Below are 20,915 nucleotides of genomic sequence, written 5' to 3'. Positions count from 1 at the left end.
TTTATTTACGCAAATATTTAATAAGACAACTTTCAGTAAAGTATATAAAACCATTATAATGAAAACTATGTTGCACACTTGTCCTATATCGATAACATTATTTATCAAAAGAATGCCTTCTTTTCTTTGTTGGATGGTCTTCTGCTTCATTTTCTTGTACGTTCTCTTCTACATTATAATGAAGAAGAAAGTTAAAAGAATCGAGAGAACGTCAACATTTTGACATTCTAACTAAAGAAGATTTGCGTAGAGAAGTTGACGAAAGCATCAACAGAGTCATCGTGTATGTCGATGTTAGGAAGAGTATCAAAGTTTTCACATTGTGCTGAGTCACAATGTTTCAAATACTCTTACATTTGAGGAGTTTCTTTTTACACTACGTGAGCGTACATTACTTAGAATCAGTTTTCAGAGCGTAGGCACAGTGGCTCACGCCACTTCGCTGACCCACTGTACTTGCACGCTTCATTTTATTACTCAGTTGTTAACTCTAAAAATCAATGACACATAATACTAATTCTACTATTTTTTTCTTGAAGATGTTAATTTTCGATATTAACCTTCGTCAAGCGCATCGTGGTAAAACGTCAACTACGTCCGGAAAATTTTTTATTCAGAAAAATATGTCTCGTTTCTGAATGGTAGCAGAAAATATATTTCTCTTTTAAATTCGTGAAAAAATGGCAGCAAGATCTTTTTTTAAAAGCTGTTTACACAAAATAAAAATTGAAAAAGTTAATTAAAAGCTCGCCCATGAAGTTGTAAGTTCTTCTAAGTCTTTTTTTGAGCATTAAAATTACTAAAATCTTAAAAACTAGTGAAAAACGTGATAGAATTCTTCTTTGAAAAAAAAAAAAAAAAAGCAAGCCTAAAGATGTTGCTGAAGGAACATCCGTTGAGAAGATACACTTCATTAACGTCAGCGCCATTTCTCTTTTTTCTGTTCAAGAAATCGATATATCTAAAAAATATATTTATTTTTAAGTTTTTAAACAAGTACTTGTACAGTTGTCATGGGTATACTCCCTTTGAATGGAAAATTTGGGAACGCCAATGTAACAAGTTACAAGGAACCCAGGTGTTTTCAGTATATCTCGGAAAGTAAGAAAGCAATCGATACTTACAAGAATGCAATCGATACTTATTAGAAGGCAATCGGCAGAGATTTTTAAGGCCTATAACTTTCTTCTTTAAACAATTTTAGTAAACATTTTTGGAACAGCGATTAAATTTTTTTTTAAATTTTTTGTTTTTAATATTCAGTCTTCTCTCACATTTTGTTCTGTTTTTAGGTAGAAAATTTTTACAAGCACTTCCTCATTATGATTGGGCTAAATAAGCACAGGAGTTTTTCAAGAATGCTGGGCTGACTTCGAAAAATCCAACCCATGAATGTCCGAAATTATGTTTTTCTATAAAATGTCCCCAATTTCTAGTTGTATACTGATGAATGCAGTATTGTTGACAGTATTACATGACTGCTACTGTCATCACTGTTAGACGAGATCGTTGCTAGTCGTATAGGGAAAACAAAAGGACTACCTATAGACTACTGCGCAAGTGTTTGTATTTCAGTGTTGACATTATAAGACTATTAGTGGTCATAACTAATGAAGTCACGCAGAAACAGATTATTTGTATATCTGTTTGATGTTGCAGTATTCATAAATTATATAAAACACTTCTTTGCTGCTTCATGTAATACTGAGACCGACACGTACAACGTCCACCCAATGTTTGGCAAATAACAGCTTCTTCCTCTCTAAATGTTTGCTTTATCGCAAACGTTTTACTATTCAGTTTTCCATGTGCAGCAAGGTAGAGTAGGCAAGGAATCTGCCGTAGTTTTATCTAAAGCCCCTTGCTGAGGTTGGCCAGAGTAAGTACACAATTGTAATATACTACACTCCTGGAAATTGAAATAAGAACACCGTGAATTCATTGTCCAGGAAAGGGGAAACTTTATTGACACATTCCTGGGGTCAGATACATCACATGATCACAATGACAGCACCACAGGCACATAGACACAGGCAACAGAGCATGCACAATGTCGGCACTAGTACAGTGTATATCCACCTTTCGCAGCAATGCAGGCTGCTATTCTCCCATGGAGACGATCGTAGAGATGCTGGATGTAGTCCTGTGGAACGGCTTGCCATGCCATTTCCACCTGCCGCCCCAGTTAGACCAGCGTTCGTGCTGGACGTGCAGACCGTGTGAGACGACGCTTCATCCAGTCCCAAACATGCTCAATGGGGGACAGATCCGGAGATCTTGCTGGCCAGGGTAGTTGACTTACACCTTCTAGAGCACGTTGGTTGGCACGGGATACATGCGGACGTGCATTGTCCTGTTGGAACAGCAAGTTCCCTTGCCGGTCTAGGAATGGTAGAACAATGGGTTCGATGACGGTTTGGATGTAACGTGCACTATTCAGTGTCCCCTCGACGATCACCAGAGGTGTACGGCCAGTGTAGGAGATCGCTCCCCACACCATGATGCCGGGTGTTGGCCCTGTGTGCCTCGGTCGTATGCAGTCCTGATTGTGGCGCTCACCTGCACGGCGCCAAACACGCATACGACCATCATTGGCACCAAGGCAGAAGCGACTCTCATCGCTGAAGACGACACGTCTCCATTCGTCCCTCCATTCACGCCTGTCGCGACACCACTGGAGGCGGGCTGCACGATGTTCGGGCGTGAGCGGAAGACGGCCTAACGGTGTGCGGGACCGTAGCCCAGCTTCATGGAGACGGTTGCGAATGGTCCTCGCCGATACCCCAGGTGCAACAGTGTCCCTAATTTGCTGGGAAGTGGCGGTGCGGTCCCCTACGGCACTGCGTAGGATCCTACGGTCTTGGCGTGCATCCGTGCGTCGCTGCGGTCCGGTCTCAGGTCGACGGGCACGTGCCCCTTCCGCCGACCACTGGCGACAACATCGATGTACTGTGGAGACCTCACGCCCCACGTGTTGAGCAATGCGGCAGTACGTCCACCCGGCCTCCCGCATGCCCACTATACGCCCTCGCTCAAAGTCCGTCAACTGCACATACGGTTCACGTCCACGCTGTCGCGGCATGCTACCAGTGTTAAAGACTGCGATGGAGCTCCGTATGCCACGGCAAACTGGCTGACACTGACGGCGGCGGTGCACAAATGCTGCGCAGCTAGCGCCATTCTACGGCCAACACCGCGGTTCCTGGTGTGTCCGCTGTGCCGCGCGTGTGATCATTGCTTGTACAGCCCTCTCGCAGTGTCCGGAGCAAGTATGGTGGGTCTGACACACCGGTGTCAATGTGTTCTTTTTTCCATTTCCAGGAGTGTATTTTTATCACCTCTCCCTCAGTTTGAACAGTCCAAATAGAAATGCTTTGGCCATAACTGAATTCTAAATATTTTAATTTTGCTGAAAGTGTAGTGGATACCAGTTTACGTTCAATATGTTACTTAAAGGAAAGCCGATTGCTGTTCACAAACTGACATGATAAAAGCTTGCTTACTGGTAAAAGAGCTGCAGGCACTTAAAACATAAAAAGAAACAACATGAAAACTCGAGAGGATTTAGAAAGCTGCCAACTGAAGAGGAGGAAGATTAACTAATGGTAACGCATAGTGCACCTGAAAATAATCGATTTGTATTGGGATGTATAGTGAAAGTTAAGTTAGCATCGGAGGAGCTGTTTCTGTGAAAGAGAAGACTCTAACGTCCTGTTTACGGAGATAAGAAGTGTCGTCAATCTTCCTCTGTGAAAGGCGGCGACCTTAATCTCATCGGCCTGCTGCGCGCAGCACGCCATGCGTCGTTTAAGCTCTCCTCCGAGAACTCTGATTACTCCCTGACAGGCGCTGCACGGGGCGGCAACTGCCTGCGGGTCCTAGCGGCGACGCAGCCGTGTAATTTCCTTTGCACCATTTAAAACTATATCGACTAAAACTTGGCCATTAGCCAGTGCAGATTCATAAAGTTTGTTCAACTACCATTTCTTATTCACATTTTCATTATAGGCGACTGTCACGCTACCATTGCCATTTGAGTCATCACATCGACATTTGGAGGTGAGACACGAAAATCTTCTAGAAAACTGCGAATGGCGGTAACGACACTTTTATAGATTCGCACCGAGCATTATTATTAATTTCCTTCTCTTCCTTGTGTAAATTAAACTGTTGAAATGCTTTCTTTTACGAAGTGAAGATAAGTTAATATAGTACACCATATTTTACTATTCACATTTTTAACTTAATCAGCATTTGTTGGTCATTTTTCAATAATCAGGGATGGTTTGTATAAAATAAATTTCACACCGTCATAAACGTATCTGTACAATAAGGAAAATGAAATAGCTCAAATTTATACCCATATTCTTCTTTTCTTGAAAATATAAAATGAGGATGAAAGACACCTGAAAATAATAGAACGTTGGTGAAACGTTTCGTGGTGATCATTTACTGAAATGTTGGCGGGGAAAATGTGTTTAGTTTTCCTTTCTGTTTGCGGCTTTCTTGTCAGTAATTTCGGACTTTAAGGCACTTGTTGCATTTTTTTAAAACTATTGCCCAGAGTAGACAGTACGGTAACCACGCCTTGAAGTGAGGAAATGTGAAGGTTGTGATTTTGTGGAAGAAAATTTTTATATAACCTTATGACATACTTCTTGTATGCCGAGGCAATTTGCGTCTTATTCACTGTCGCAGTAAAATATTACATCAGTAATAAGAATTCTGTGCCTTGAATGCTTTAAAATTGGTAGCTAGCCCATGGAATATACTCCTCAAACTGCTCGTGCATGATATTCAATTAAGTAAAACTTTTACCTTCTATTGGTAGAAAACAGTTAATCGTCACTAATTCGTTTTCATGATAACAATATTTGTGAAGAGAAAATAGTAGGTCAAATACAAATGTTACATAAATTTCTCTCTACTTGAAAAGTCAAAAGTGTGAATGCATTCGATATGACTTCGGCTGATATTTGTTGCCCCAACGTCTAAATAATTTATCTGTATTTGGACCTAAAGGGCGTCAGCTTGTTACAGACCTCACAGTGGGAAAGAGTGGCCCATTACTGGAGTGATTCGTGTCCCTGGTCTGGACATAATGGTTTCATGAAGATGATGAACACGATATCAAATCTAGTTCAGGCAAGGTTTAGCAACAGTAGTTATCCGATTGATATTTTAATTGAGAAAGGAATTTTACATTTAAATTTAGTCTAACCCGATAGATGTTCATGACGTGATGGCGTGAGATTCGCTATTACGTACAAACGCAGCAGCCGGCTTGCTCAGTGCACAGAAACTTTCTAAAGACGTCGTTGTCTCAGTACCATAGAATTGAAAATATAATTACGGAAGTCCTGCTGGGAGGCCGCACTTTTCTGGTAAGAGGTACTACTGGGGAAAGAGGGTGACCAATGAGTGTACTCATACTAGACTCAAAAGCCAATCTTTATCTGTCCTCAGTACCTGAAAAGCATAAACGTTTAAATATATTTGGAAGTTGCTTGGAATTTGTGAACTCTAGGAGGTGGCGTTTAGTTCTGTTGGGTGCGAAGGCAAGTTGCAGGCTGTCAGGCGCAGAGATGCTGTGTGATAGAGTTACTGGCTGTTCAGGCACAGTGATCAACAAAGTTATTCTATCAACTTCGAAAACTTTACAATAACTGTCGACTGCGTTGGGCATGCAGACATGGAATTCCGATTTTTTGGCCCACTACTTGTAGGCGAATTTTCTGTCTTAGCGAGTGCTCACGTGATTGGTTGGCTTAGTCTCGTAACAGATTGTGGAGCAATTATCTAGCCTGAGATAGTGTTTGATAAAGGGCGGACTTTTTGGGAGTTAATGTAAACTTATAAATTGCCTATTTTTCATGGAAACGTGGAATGTTTTGATCTGAGTTTGATGTTCAAAGTACGATCTTTAAGTTTTACCCAGCTTTCCTTTAGCGACGATTTCCGTGAACGTTTCAAGGAACCAGTCAGAGGTCGTTGGAACACAGTGGATTTTTCGGCCCTGTAGTAGGATCTTTGACACTGTACAGCGCAGTTACATTATTGCTGGACACTTATCGCTGATATTCGAATTGTAACTTTTACGGAGGTAAAAGCATTGCTGGCGACCGTCATAAATACTGATTAACAAGTGTAGGAGTGCCGAGAATTGATCCAGATGCACATTCAAATGTTTCTTTGCTGATCAGTGACGCAATCAGTCGTATAATATGCTTCCCACTGCGCTCATCGCTAGGAACACGTTAATAGCGGCTGCTGATGCGATTGAAGATTCCCGCGACGCTAAAGCGTTAGGAAGGCAGAAGTCAAAGAACGTAGCAAAATCTTTTGCCTGTATGATTCGCTTCAGGGAACTCACACATCATACAATAAAAGAAAAATACAATGTGATTAAATTACTTTCACTCCAAGGGTGGTGAATGCCGAAGAGGGACACTTCACAGCCTCGCTCAAGATGACTGGGGTTACGCTACGGTCTCTGACAGTGTTTTAGCGTGTGGACTCACCGGTAGCAGTTGTTGTTGAACTTGTTGTAGCTGGAGAGGGCGAGCAGAGTGCCGAAGCCGGGACCCAGGGAGAAGAAGATCTGCGACGCCGCGTCTATCCACACCTGGAACAGGAGTACCGGGCCGGCTTGCTGATAACAGCGGCTACTGGCTATAGGTGTACATACAACCAGTTTCACACCTTCAGTTAACCCGCAAATGATAACTTTCAGTAGAAATATTTGGAAAAGATATAACAAGTATGAGGGATAGTCGTTAATCATTAATAATGACCCCGCATAATTTTATTTTTTTTATTTTTTTGGAGGTACATATCTGAAGTCTTGGGACACATTAAAATTGCGTAACTTTATTGTTTCGTGGTGATAATTAAAGCCTTATGACTATCTCTAGTATGTTAATTAGATCCTTGGCATCAACCCTGTTGTGTCCTGTACGTTCTTTGTAGAAATTTTTCAGCACCTCGTAGATGAAGCTCATCAGTTTTTAAAACTACGAATGAAAACTATAAGGAATGATGAAAAACGTGGCCCGGCGGAAATTGACGTACATTAAATCGAACGATATAATTTCGCTTACAAACACTTCTGTTCATCCAGTGATCCACAAAATATATTCACACGATACAGAACTCACATAATTACCCCTATCCTCTATCACAACTTTATAAACGTATGTCGTGTGACATTGATCACATGAATGTAACTGCAGCTGTCTGCAAATGATGTAGGCAGTAGGCACTAATGTTTACAGTAAATGATTTGATGTTCTAAAATTACAATAATGACATTGCTAACACTCAGTCACAGGTAGGAGTAATTCTAAAGTGTGGAACTGAATTAGCTTTTATTCCACAACGTTGAGAGAGTCCGTTATTAGTTCTAAACATACTAGCTTCAGTGGTTTAGTACCTGTTCAATGAATACTTTCAACAATGTGGTTACTGCTCAAGTACACTATGTGATCAAAAGTATCCGAACCCCTGTCTGAAAATTACTTACAAGTCCGTGGCGCCCTCCCTCGGTAATGCTGGAATTCAATATGGTACTGGCCCACCCTCTGCCTTGATGACTGCTTGCACTCTCGCAGGCATACCATCAATCAGATGCTGGAAGGTTTCTTGGGGAATGGCAGCCCATTCTTCATGGAGTGCTGCACTGAGGAGAGGTATCGATGTCGGTCGGTGAGTCCTGGGGCGAAGACGTCGTTCCAAAACATCCCAAAGGTGTTCTGCAGCATTCAGGTCAGGACTCTGTGCAGGCCAGTCCATTAAAGGGATGTTGTTGTCGTGTAACCACTCCGCCACAGGCTGTGCATTATGAACAGGTGCTCGATCGTGTTGAAAGATGCTATCGCCATCCCCATTCCTCTTCAGCAGAGGGAAGCAAGAAGGTCCTTGAAACATCAATGTAGGCCTTTGCTGTAATAATGTCAAGCAAAACAACAAGGGCTACAAGGGCCCTCCAGAAGGACACGACCACACTGTTACACCACCGTCTTCGAATTTTACTGTTGGCACTACACATGCTGGCACATGACGTTCACCGGGAATCCGCCATTTCCACACCCTACCATCGGATCGCCACATTGTGCACCGTGATTCGTCACTCCATGCAATGTTTTCTCACTGTACTATCGCCCAATGTTTATGCTCCTTATGCCAAACGAGGCGTCGTTTGGCATTTACCGGCGTGATGTGCGTCTTATGAACAGCCGTTCGCCATGAAATCAAAGTTTTCTCACTTCCCGCCTCACAGTCATAATATTTGCAGTGGATTTTGATGCAGTCTGGAATTTCTGTGTGATGGTGTGGATAGATGTCTGCCTATTACACATTACGACCCTCTTCAACTGTCGGCGATCTCTGCCAGCCAATAGACGAGGTCGGCCTGTAAACTTTTGAGCTGTACGTGGCCCTTCAAGTTTCCACTTCACTATCAGATTGGAAATAGTGGACCTAGGGATGTTTAAGAGTATGGAAATCTCGCGTACAGACGTATGACACAAGTGACACCCAATCACCTGACCATGTTCGAAGTCCGTGAGTTCCGCGGAACGTCCCATTATGCTCTTTCACGATGTCTAATGACTACTGAGGTCGCTGATATGGAGTACCTGGCAGCACAATGCACCTAATATGAAAAACGTATGTTTTGGGGGGTGTCCGGATACTTCTGATCACACAGTGTATGTTGTGCTTGATGCCATGAATTCAAAAATTATATCCCTGTAATGCATTCGTATCTGACTTCTAGAGAACCGTACGTAAAAGTTATAGTTTCAGTAATTTTCCATATTCTATACCACGGCAACATGATTCTATTATTTGAAGATAATAAGAGATTCAAGACAATTAGAGAGTTACCAGGGCAACTGATATAACATGAAAGAGATGATTTTGGCTATCACGAATGACAGCGTCAGTTTTAAATGTTGCACAATTTCTTATTCAAGATTCTTCTGACAATCAACATTACCTGAAGTTCATGCCTTCAGTTTATTAATTACAACACAGTTATGAATTCAAAAGTAGGAGAGAAAAAATTGTTGTTTCATAACTCCATATTATGATTAAAATGATCATTGTTCCCACATGGTCATGTAAGAAAAAGATATATATGGATATGTACAGTCCAGCCAAAGCCTGAATAACCATCTTTGGCAGCGAGAACGTGCAGAAAAAGAGTCAGTAAGGTTCTGGAAGGTATCGAATGGGATTTGGAGCCATACCGACTCCAGTGCCGTGGAAAGCTGCGCTAGGTCTCTCGGCTGAGGATCCATGGCATGAAGAGCTCGATTGAGGTGGTCCCACAGATTCTCGATTTGGTATAAATCTGGTGAGTTCGGTGGCCAGAAGAGTTCGGTAAACGCATCGTGGTGCGTTTCGAGCCACGCACGTAGAAATGAATCTGTGGGACACGTGCCGTAGTCCAGCTGGTAGATGCCAAGGAAGAACCAAACTACATGTAGGATTGTACATGGTTCCCATGGGTGATCTCGCACAGAATGCCACGAAAATGTTTCCTAAATCATAATGCTTGGTCCTCCGGCCTGAACCCTTACCGCGACTGCTGCAGGGCCATACGCTTCAACTGCCATCTATTAGATACAGCATAAAATGAGATTCATCTGGAAAGGCCACTCAGTGGTCGTAGACGTCCAGTTGCGGCATTGACAGCAAAATTCCAGCCTTCTTAGCCGATGAAGAGCAGTGAGCATGGGTGCATGAACCAAGCACCTGCTGCAGAGGCCCACACACAGCAATGTTCGCTGAATGGTCGTTGAGGAGACTCTGTTGGTAGCCCATCGGTTCATCTGCATTTTCAGTTGCTCAACAGTTACTGATCTATTAGCACGTACATATCTTTGCATCCACCGTTCACCCCTCCATCTATGATCCGTGATTGAAAAAGGATGCCCGTCGACGGTTTTGAATGGCGCCGTTTTGCCATGCACGGTAACCCAAAGAGCACGCGAACAGTTTACAAACTTAGCCGTTCCACGGATGATTCCACCCATGGCTCCAAAGCTAATGATCATGCCCTTTCGGAAATCAGCTAAATTGCTCCATTGCCGCATTACAACAACGACTATGCTGTTTCCTGCGTTCCCACCACAGGCTTTATATAGCACCCACTGTTAGTGCTGCCGCCTGCTGTCTGTGAGTGGTTATTGCACGTTGACGTCCAATATAGGAGGTGGTCACATTAACCTGACTGGATCGCGCATATTGGATGGAGTCCTACAGTTTATCCCTAATCCCCTTTAATAACCTGTTTCATATATCTTCTTCAACGGTCATATTTCTTTTGGTCATACTCCTTTCTATCCCTTGAATCCATTTAAGTCACGGTCTTCCCTTGCATCTTCCGTTTTTCAGTCAGTACTCAATACGTTTTTAGGTATTCTTTCTTGTTCCATTTTCATTAAATATCCTAACCAAAAAAGTCATTTGCGTTCTATTTCATCCATTATGGTAGATTTCTTGGGTGTCACTTCCCGTGATCCTCATTTATTTTATTTTTCAAACTGGAGATACTTGGCACTTGTCCTAAGAAGTCTTCGGATAAACAAAAAGCAAAATAACCGAGCATAACTATACACGTACTGATTACAGTTGAATGACAAGCTGTTCATGAAGACGACAACAAAAGTTGAAGCTTTGTGGGTGGTTTTTGTTTTATGGACCTTAGGTTGTGGTACAAGGCTTATTTTTCTATCTCAATTTTCGTCTATCATTGCTGTAGATATCATCAGAGTCTCTACATCTACATGGTTACTCTGCAGTTCACACTTAAGTACCTGGCAGAGGGGGCATCGAACCATTTTCATATTACTTCTCTACCCTCCCACTAACGAATGGCGCGTCGGAAAAAGGAACACCTAAATCTTTCCGTTTGAACTCTGATTTCTCTTATTTTATTATGATGATCATTTCTCCCTACGTAGGTGGGTGCCAACAAAATATTTCGAATTCGGAATAAAAAGTTGGTGAATGAAATTTCGTAAATAGATCACGCTGCAAAGAAAACCGCCTTTCTTCCAGTGACTGCCACCCATCTCGAGTATGATATCAGTGACACTCTCACTCCTATTGCGCGATAAGACGAACGAGCTTTCCTTCTTTGCACCTTTTCGACGTCCACCGCCAACCCCACCGGTCAAAGACCCAGACTGAGCAGCAGTGTTCCAGCAGAGGATGCACAAGTGTAATGTAGGTTGTTCCTTTAGTGGATTTGTCGCATCTTGTAAGTGTTCTGCCAACAAAGCGCAGTCATTGTTTCACCTTCCCCACAATATTATCTATGTAGCCTTTCCAGTTTAAGTAGCTCGTAATTGTAATTTCTAGGTATTTAGACCAATTGACAGCCCTTAGATTTTTGCGATATATCGTATACCCAAAATTTATCGAATTTATTTTAGTACCCATGTCGATGACCTCGCACTTTTCTTTGTTTAGTGCTAATTGCCTCTTTTCACACCATATAGAAATTCTCTCTAGATCACTTTGTAATTGGAATGATCTTCTGATGATTTTACTAGACAGTAAATTGCAGCGTCATCTGCAAATAATCTAAAGGGGCTGCTCAGATTACCACATAGGTCGTTTATGTAAATCAGGAAAAGTAGAGGGCTTATGACACTACTTTGCGGAACGCCAGATATCACTTCTGTTCTACTCGATGTTTTACCGACTATCACTACGAACTGTGACCTCTCTGAGAGGAAATAACGAATCCACTCACACAACTAAGACGATACTCCATATGCACGCAATTTGATTAATAGTCGCTTGTGAGGAACGGTTCAAAAGCCACCTGAAAATCTAGGAATATGGAATCGATCTGAGATCCCCTGTCGGCAGCACTCATTACTTCATGGGAATAGCTGCGTTGCACAAGAACGATATTTTGTGAATTCGTGTTGGTTATGTATCAGTAAGTCATTTTCTTCAAGGTGATTCATAATTTTCGAGTACAGTATTGCTGTACAACATTTCTGAGCTTATTTAAGAGTGAAACTACTATGTGAATCTTTATAAATTCTGATGATGTTTTCAGCATTGGGATAAGGAACGTTAGACACAGAAATATGCCTTTGACCACGGCTTAACGCCTGCAATATAAAAAATAAAGAAAAACAAGAACGCAAATACCGACCGTGGAAACCTGCTCTCGATGCTTTGTGGACTCGTATACAGTCCGCGTGGAGGGGATACTTGAAGAATACTTCCGGGTTTTCTCTCATTCCACACCATGACGTCGAGGTCTCACTTCATACCAAATTCTCATTTGGAGACTGTATACAATTACCCAACACTAATAATATTGTAAAAGTACACTATAATGGCTGTAGTGGTAAGACAGAGATTTAGGAACCAAATTTTAACTTGTAAGACGTTCCCAGGGGCAGATGTGGATTCTGACCACAGTCTATTGGTTGTGAACTGTAGATTAAAACTGAAGAAACTGCAAAAAGGTGGGAATTTAAGCAGATGGGAACAGGATAGATTGAAAGAACCAGAGGTTGTATAGATTTTCAGGGACAGCATTACGGAACGAGTGACAAAAATGGGGAAAAGAAATATAGTAGAAGAAGAGTTGGGTTGTTTGGGGGAAGAGACCAGACAGCGAGGTAATCTGTCTCATCGGATTAGGGAAGGACGGGGAAGGAAGTCGGCCGTGCCTTTCAGAGGAACCATCCCCGTTTTGCCTGATGGCAAATCAGGGTGGCCGAACGCGGGATTGAACCGTCGTCCTCCCGGATGAGTAGATGAAGAATGGGTAGCTTTAAGAGATGAAATAGTGAAAGCAGCAGAGGATCAAGTAGATAAAAAGTTGAGGGCTAATAGAAATCCTTGGGTAACAGAAGAGATATGGAATTTAATTAATGAAAGAAGAAAATACAAAAATGCAGTAAGTGAAGCAGGCAAAAAGGAATACAAACTTCTCAAAAATGAGATCGACAGGAAGTGCAAAATGGCGATCAGGGTTGGCTAGAGGACAAATGTAACGATGTAGAGTAATGTATCACTAGGGTTAAGATAGATATTGCCTTCAGGAAAATTAAAGAGACCTTTTGAGAAAAAAGAACCCCTTGCATAAATATCAAGAGGTCAGATGTAAACCCAGTTCTAAGCAAGGAAGGGAAAGCAGCAAGGTTGAAGGAGTATATAGAGTGTCTATATAAGGGCGATGTTATTGAGGACAAAATTATGAAAATGGAAGAGGAGATAGAAGAAGATGAAACGGGAGATATGATACTGCGTGAATTGTTTGACAGAGCACCGAAAGACCTATGTCAAAACAAGGCGCCTTGGGAGAACCAGCCCTGACAAAACTTTACCATCTGGTGAGCAAGGTGTATGAGACGGGCGATATACCCTCAGGCTTCAAGAAGAATATAATAATTCCAATCACTAAGAAAGCAGGTGCTGACAGATGTGAAAATTACCGAACTATCAGTTTAATAAATCACGGGTGCAAAATACTAACACGAGTTCTTTCCAGACGAATGGAAAAACTGGTAGAAGCCGACCTCGGAAAAGATCAGTATGGATTCCGTAGAAATGTTGGAACACGTGAGGCAATACTGACTCTACTACTTGTCTTAGAGAACAGATTAAGGAAAGGCAAACCTACATTTCTAGCATTTGGAGACTTAGAGAAAGCTTTTGACAAGCTTGATTGGAATACTCTCGTTCAAATTCGTAAAGTGGCAGGGGTAAAATACAGGGAGCGAAAGGCTATTTACAATTTGTACAGAAACCAGATGGCAGCTATAAGAGTCGAGGGGCGTGAAAGGAAAGCAGTGGTTGGGAAGGGAGTGAGAGAGGGTTGTTGCCTCTCCCCGATGAACATCAACAAAAGTAAAACGAGCATAATGGAGTTTAGTCGAATTAAATCGGGTGATGCTGCGGGAATTAGATTAGGAAATGAGACGCTTAAATTACAAAATGAGTTTTGCTCTTTGGGGAGCAAAATAACTGATGATGGTCGAAGTACAGAGGATATAAAATGTAGATTGCAAGGAAAGCGTTTCTGAAGAAGAGAAAATTGTTAACATCGAGTATAGATTTAAATGTCAGGAAGTCGTTTCTGAAAGTATTTGTATGGAGTGTAGCCATGTATGGAAGTGAAACGTGGACGATAAACAGTTTAGACAAGAAGAGAGTAGAAGCTTTCGAAATGTGGTGCTACAGAAGAATGCTGAAGATTAGATGGGTACATCACATAACTAATGAGGAGGTATTCAATAGAATTGCCTAGAAGAGAAATTTGTGGCACAGCTTGACTAGAAGAAGGGATCGGTTGGTAGGACATATTCTGAGGCATCAAGGGATCACCAATTTAGTATTGGAGGGCAGCGTGGAGGGTAAAAATCGTAGAGGAAGACCAAGAGATGTATACACTAAACTGACTCAGAAGTATGTAGGTTGCAGTAGGTACTGGGAGATGAAGAAGCTTGTACAGGATAGAGCAGCATGGAGAGCTGCATCAAACCAGTCTCTGGACTGAGGACCACAACAACAACAACAACAACAACAAGAGGACGTGGAACAGTTACTCAGTAATCCAACGTGGACAGAGAGTGAGAACGGACACAGATATGCTCAGTCCTGATAGTTATAATGTATAATCAGTAGCACGATTTTCTTACTCAAAGCTATCGTGGGTGCTGTCAGTTGTGTTATCTGCTGTTTCACATAAAATCGTGGGTGGTAGGTTTTCAGTAACACACTGAGGTGGCAAAATATATTAGATAGCAATATGCACGTATCTATATGGTAGTAGTATAGCGTACACATGGTATAAAATAGCGGTGTATTACGGAGCTGTCATTTGTAGTCCGATGATTCATCTGAAAGGTGACTGATATGATTATGGCGGCACGAGGGGAATTAACGGGCTTTGAACTCGGAATGGTAGGTTGGAGCTGGGGGCATGGGACATTCCATTTCGGAAATCGTTAGGAAATACGATAATCCGAGATCCAAATTGTTAAAAGTGTGCTGAGAATACCAAATTTCAAGCATTACCACTCAGACACGGACGACAAGAGCAGCGGGGTTTGCATAGATTTGTCAGTGCTAACTGAAAAGCAACAATGCATGGGATAACCGCAAAAATCAATGTGGGACGTACAACGAACGTATCCGTCAGGACAGTGCTGCGAAATCTGGTCTTAATGGGCTATGGCAGCAGACGACCGACGCGAGTGTCTTTGCTAGCAGCACGGCATCTCCTGCAGCGCCTCTCCCGTCCTCGTGATCATATTGATTGGACCGTAGACAACTGGCAAACCGTGGCTTGGTCAGATGAGACCCCATTTTAGTTGATAAGTCCGACGAAGCCATGGACCCAAATCGTTACCAAGACAGTGTGCAAGCTGCTGGTGGCTCCATAATGGTGCGGGCTGTGTTTACATGAAATGGTCCTCTGGCCCAGCTGAACCGACCATTGACGGAAATGGTTGTGTTCGGTTGCTTGGAGACGAAAAAAGGATGGAAATTTTATGGATGCAATGTACCTTGTCATCAGGCCACAATTGTTGGTGATTGTTTTGAAGAACTTTCTTAACAATTTGAGCGAATGGCTTGGCCGTCCAGATCGCTTTACTTGAATCCCGTCGAACATTAATGGGACATAATCGAGAGGCCAGTTCGTGCACAAAATGTAGCAGTGACAACGCTTTCGCCATTATGGACGGTTACAGAGGCAGTATGGCACAATATTGCTGCAGGGGACTTCCAGCGACTTGTTGAGTCCACGCCGGTCGAGAGCCTCACTACGCAGGAGAAAATGAGGTCCAACATGATATTTCAAGGTATCCCATGACTTTTCTACATCTACATCCACGTTTACATGGATACTCTGCAAATCACATTCAAATACCCGACAGAGGGTTCATCGAACCACCTACACAATTCTCTATTATTCCAATCTCGTATAGCACGCGGAAAGAATGGACACCTATATATTTCCGTACGAGCTCTGATATCCGTTATTTTATAGTGGTGATCGTCTCTCCCTATGTAGGTCGGTGTCAACAAAATATTTTATCATTCGGAGGAGAAAGCTGGTGATTGGAATTTCGTGAGAAGATTTCGTCGCAACGAAAAACGCCTTTCTTTTAAATATTTCCAGCCCAAATCCAGTATCATTTCTGTGACACTCTCTCCCATATTTCGCGATAATACAAAACGTGCTCCCTTTCTTTGAACTTTCTCGATGAACTCCGTCAGTCCTACCTGGTAAGGATCCAACACCATGCAGCAGTATTCTAAAAGAGGACGTACGAGAGTAGTGTAGGCAGTCTCTCTAGTAGGTCTGTTGCATTTTCTAAGTGTCCTGCCAATAAAAGGCAGTCTTTGGTTAGCCTTCCCTCGACATTTTCTATGTGTTCCTGCCAATTTAAGTTGTTCGTAATTTTAATACGTAGGTATTTAGTTTAATTTACGGCTTTTAGATTAGAGTGGATTAACGTATAACCAAAGTTTAACTAGTTCCTTTTAGCACTCATGTGGATGACCTCACACTTTTCGTCATTCAGGGTCAACTGCCACTTTTCTCACCATTCAGATATTTTTTCTAAATGGCCTTGCAGTTTGTTTTGCCCTTCTGATGACTTTATTAGTCGATAAACGACAGTGTCGTCTGTAAACAACCAAAGACAGCTGCTCAGATTGTCTCCCAAATCGTTTATATAGGTAAGAAACAGCAAAGGGCCTACAACACTACCTTCGGGAACGCCAGAAATCACTTCTGTTTTACTCGATGACTTTCCGTCAGTTACTACGAACTGTGTCCTCTCTGACAGGAAATCACAAACCCAGTCACATAACTGAAACGATATTCCGTAAGCACGAAATTTCACTACGAGTCGTTTGTGTGTTACAGTGTCAAAAGCTTTCCGAAAATCCAGAAACACGGAATCGATCTGAAATCCCTTGTCGGTAGCACTCAACACTTCATGCGAATAAAGAGCAGGTTGTGTTTCACAGGAACGATGTTTTCTCAACCCATGTTGACAGTGTGTCAATAGACAGTTTTCTTCGAGGTAATTCATAATGTTCGAACACAATATATGTTCTGCAATCCTACTACAAATCGACGTTAACGATATGGGCCTGTAATTTAGTGGATTACTCATACTACCTTTCTTGAATATTCATGTGACCTGTGGAACTTTCCAGTCTTTGGGTACGGATCTTTCGTCGAGCGAACGGTTGTATATGATTGTTATGTATGGATCTATTGCATCAGCACACTCCGAAAGGAACCTAATTGGTATACAGTCTGGACCAGAAGACTTTCTATTATTAAGTGATTTAAGTTGCTTCACTACTCCGAGGATATTTACTTCTACGTTACTCATGTTGGTAGCTGTTCTTGATTCGAATTGTGGAATATTTACTTCGTTTTCTTTTGTGAAGGCCTTTCGGAAGACTGTGTTTAGTAACTCTGCTTTGGCAGCACTGTCTTCGATGGCATCTCCATTGCTATATTGCAGAGAAGGCATTGATTGTTTCTTGCCACTAACATACTTCACATATGACCAGAATCACTTTGGATTTTCTGCCACTTTTCGAGACAAAGTTTCGTTGTGGAAACTGTTATAGGCATCTCGCATTTGAGTCCGCGCATAATTTCGAGCTTCTGTAAAAGATCGCCAATCTTGGGGAATTTGCTTCTGTTTAAATTTGGCATGTTTGTTTCGTTGTTTCTGCGACAGTGTTCTAACCCGTTCTGTGTACCAAGGAGGTTCAGCTCCGTCGTTTGTTAATTGATTTGGTATGAATCTCTCAATTTCAGCCGATGCTATTTCTTTGAATTTAAGCCACATCTGGTGTACACATATATTATTAAATTGGAATGAGTGGAGATTGTCTCTCAGGATGGCGTGAAATGATTATTTTATTTGCTTTTGTCACCTAAAGTACTTACTTGAGAATGTTATATGTTGTATTTGAGGCCACTGCGTCGTAAAATTTACGAAATAAATATTTCTATTCGTGTCATAATTCTTGAATTCCGTAAGATGTGTGTGAAATGAAATGAAGAAATGCCTCTGGTGTGTTGGTATGTGGAGTGTGATTATTGGCTAACGAACGTAATTGTCTTTGTACCCAGTCTGGATCAGCATTCCTGGCTGATGGATAATGTACTGCACTTTCTGCCTGAGCCACAAGCAAATGATGTTTAAAGGGTGATCAGTGCGGCCAAACTATGACTGTCGCATCAGTGAGTAGCAGCTACAGATCCAGGAATCAAGTGATCTGACGTATGCTGCAGGTGAGTGCAGTCGCTCCCCGGCCTTCAAATATTTTTTCCGCGCTTACTTGCAGAGCGGTTGGATTCATGAGCATTATTACAATTAGGAACAGAGTGCACATAATTGTGCAAAAATGACAACTGATCCACGTAGCAAAAACTTTATTTCAGAAGTGCTACAAAAACTGTGTGGTGGTAAAATTCAAGCAAATTCATTACTTTGTTAATTGTTGAGAATAATGGACATTTTCAGAGGCAGAAATATTTTTGACGTAACATCATAAAACTGATTTTTTATAATTTTCAAAGTCGTAAAATATCTATACCTATGGTGAGTTGTCCAGTGTGAACCATGTGAAATCCTTAAATAATCTGCTATGCACTCGATATTACAGAATTCCTTGTTTTGTTTCAAATTCAACCACAGCACTAATGCTCTTTTTCTTTATTTCTTTGAAGGGTACCACAAAAGGCAAGCACGAAAATTCTTCTGCTCCCATGTGGACACTGATTCTTCAATTCAGAATTACCTACGGTTCCCGATGATATGGTAAGCTTCGAAGTGTCTATATAATTTCTTGAGCCAATATCAGAAATGAAAAAGATTTGCCCTGTTGTGTTTAAACCTTGCATGCTCGATGAGGCGTATCAGTAGCAGTGACAGTTCCTGACTGTAGTGTAGTCAAAATCAGTAATGGAAATTGGTGTTAATCTCGTCTGTTTCCGTCTGATTTTCTGTTTTGTTGTCCCTCGATTTTTGAGCGGGTGGAACGTCCCAGTAACTCCTTAATATTTAGTGATGAAACAGAAAGCCTGAACATCACATTCACAAATCAAGTAATTCTGAGCGCAAAACATTCAAAGATCAGCAGACTGCTTACAAAATCTCAAGTTTCATACACAAGACGGCAGAATTTAAATTCAGTATATATTAATAACGGAATATGATTAGATTTTTTAGCCTAAACAAATTTTTTTTAAATTTTTAGCTACTGATCGAATGAAAATAAGTTAAGACTTTATACAAACCTGAAAAATGGTAAAAACTCAGTACTGTTCAGTCTCTATAAATAAAAAGATATTTTACTTTCTCTTAGATGTTTCGTATTTTTTTGCGCCAAACTTTGGTTTATTGTGAATAGGGGTACTTTCATGTGAGAAGTAATTAAAAATAAAAAGATGGTATTTTCATTAAAGATTATGATTCTGTGCTCGTTAATTAACATTTCTATCTGTTGTTAAATATGGGATTTAAATAACAGTAATAAAAATGCTGCTGTTAGCATGATCTCAATCAGCAACTTAACGATTCGAAGATACTTTCACTATGCGCTCAGCAACAGAGAATTATATTGATAAGCCAGGAATGTTCTGAGGTTAAAAGCGCTCGGAGATCTTCTAATCTTTAAAGGTGATTTTTTTTATTTTTTAGAATTGGTTCATACTGTTTTAGGAAAGTGATGTTCTGGCAGCCCCGTTAAACCAGTATGCTTCTTCAATTTACTTATTACCGTAATACGAAATTTCGTATACGGCTTGTTTACTTGCATTACTCTGTTGTCTGGCACGAATCTGATGTCAGGCGTCCGCGCATTCTTCGTATTTCGGTTTTTGTTGTTTCAAACATAAATATAGTTTCAGTTAATCCTACTTGTCACGCAATTAACTTAATTTATATTCATTATAAATGAAAACGCACACAAGACTGGTGTAATATTCTACAATATTTATTATTTATTTCACAAACCGGTTATCGGGTGTTACGCCATCATTAGGCACAGGTATCTTTGTACCTGATGATTGCGCAATAACCGAAAATCGGTTTGTGAAATAAGTAGTAGATATTGTAGACTATTACACCAATCATACAAAAAATATATTGTATCAAGAACCGAAGGAACAGTCAGTTAACGCTAGTTGATATTTCCCTGTGTTTATGCAAAAGCCAAACATTTACGAGAGAGGGTGTGATGAAATATGTGCACCGTACATCAGTGGATATAGAACTGTTCCTCAGAGGTGTTCTAGTGAAGAGATTCGAAGCAAGGACTACTATATCTTGGACGACGGGACGGTATTCGCAGCGGGAGGCTGAGCGCAGTGCAGCAGCAACAGCAGCAGCGGCGGCGGCGGCGGCGCTGACCTTGGCGTTGCTGAGCTTGTGCCACTCCGGGGTGAGGTAGTAGCGGATGCCCTCGGCGGCCCCCGGCAGCGTCACGCCGCGACACAGCAGGATTACCAGCACGCCGTACGGCGCCAGCGCCGTCACCCACACCGCCTGCACAACACGACAAACGCTAGCCCTTCGAGCACACCGCGCTCACAAACATCACACAACACATTACAAAGCGAGAATAGATAAATTTAACATTCATTAATGGCGATGCGTTTCGGAGGCTACCGCCATCTTTAGTGGGCAGTTTTCACTGTGACTTCCTAAAAATCAAAATTCACACTTGAAGCTGAAGGTAGCATTTTGAAACACGTTTTGAGTGGTTAATGTCAACGTCAGTACTGGTTACGTAGCTTTTGGTGGCATAAAGAGGCTACAATTCAGTAGAGGAACCATCTTAACATATTTCCTTGTATGCAGGGTGATTCAGCTGCCTCTACCTTTATG

General features: G+C 41.6%; 1 protein-coding gene across 1 annotated transcript in view; it reads right to left on the bottom strand.

The window, feature by feature from the left end:
* The window catches only part of LOC126272906 (sodium-dependent serotonin transporter-like), a 1,032,532-nt gene that overhangs the window by 147,132 nt on the left and 864,485 nt on the right, over nt 1-20,915 (bottom strand). Inside the window, exons 6-7 of the mRNA XM_049976173.1 lie at nt 20,439-20,573; nt 6,522-6,625 (exon numbers count right to left, since the gene is read on the bottom strand). Of these exons, the coding sequence (XP_049832130.1) occupies nt 6,522-6,625; nt 20,439-20,573 (239 nt within the window). The remainder of the gene's footprint in view (nt 1-6,521; nt 6,626-20,438; nt 20,574-20,915) is intronic.

The sequence above is a fragment of the Schistocerca gregaria genome, chromosome 1, assembly GCF_023897955.1.
Source record: "Schistocerca gregaria isolate iqSchGreg1 chromosome 1, iqSchGreg1.2, whole genome shotgun sequence".
NCBI lineage: Eukaryota > Metazoa > Arthropoda > Insecta > Orthoptera > Acrididae > Schistocerca > Schistocerca gregaria.
This window is presented reverse-complemented; position numbering and strand designations above follow the sequence as displayed.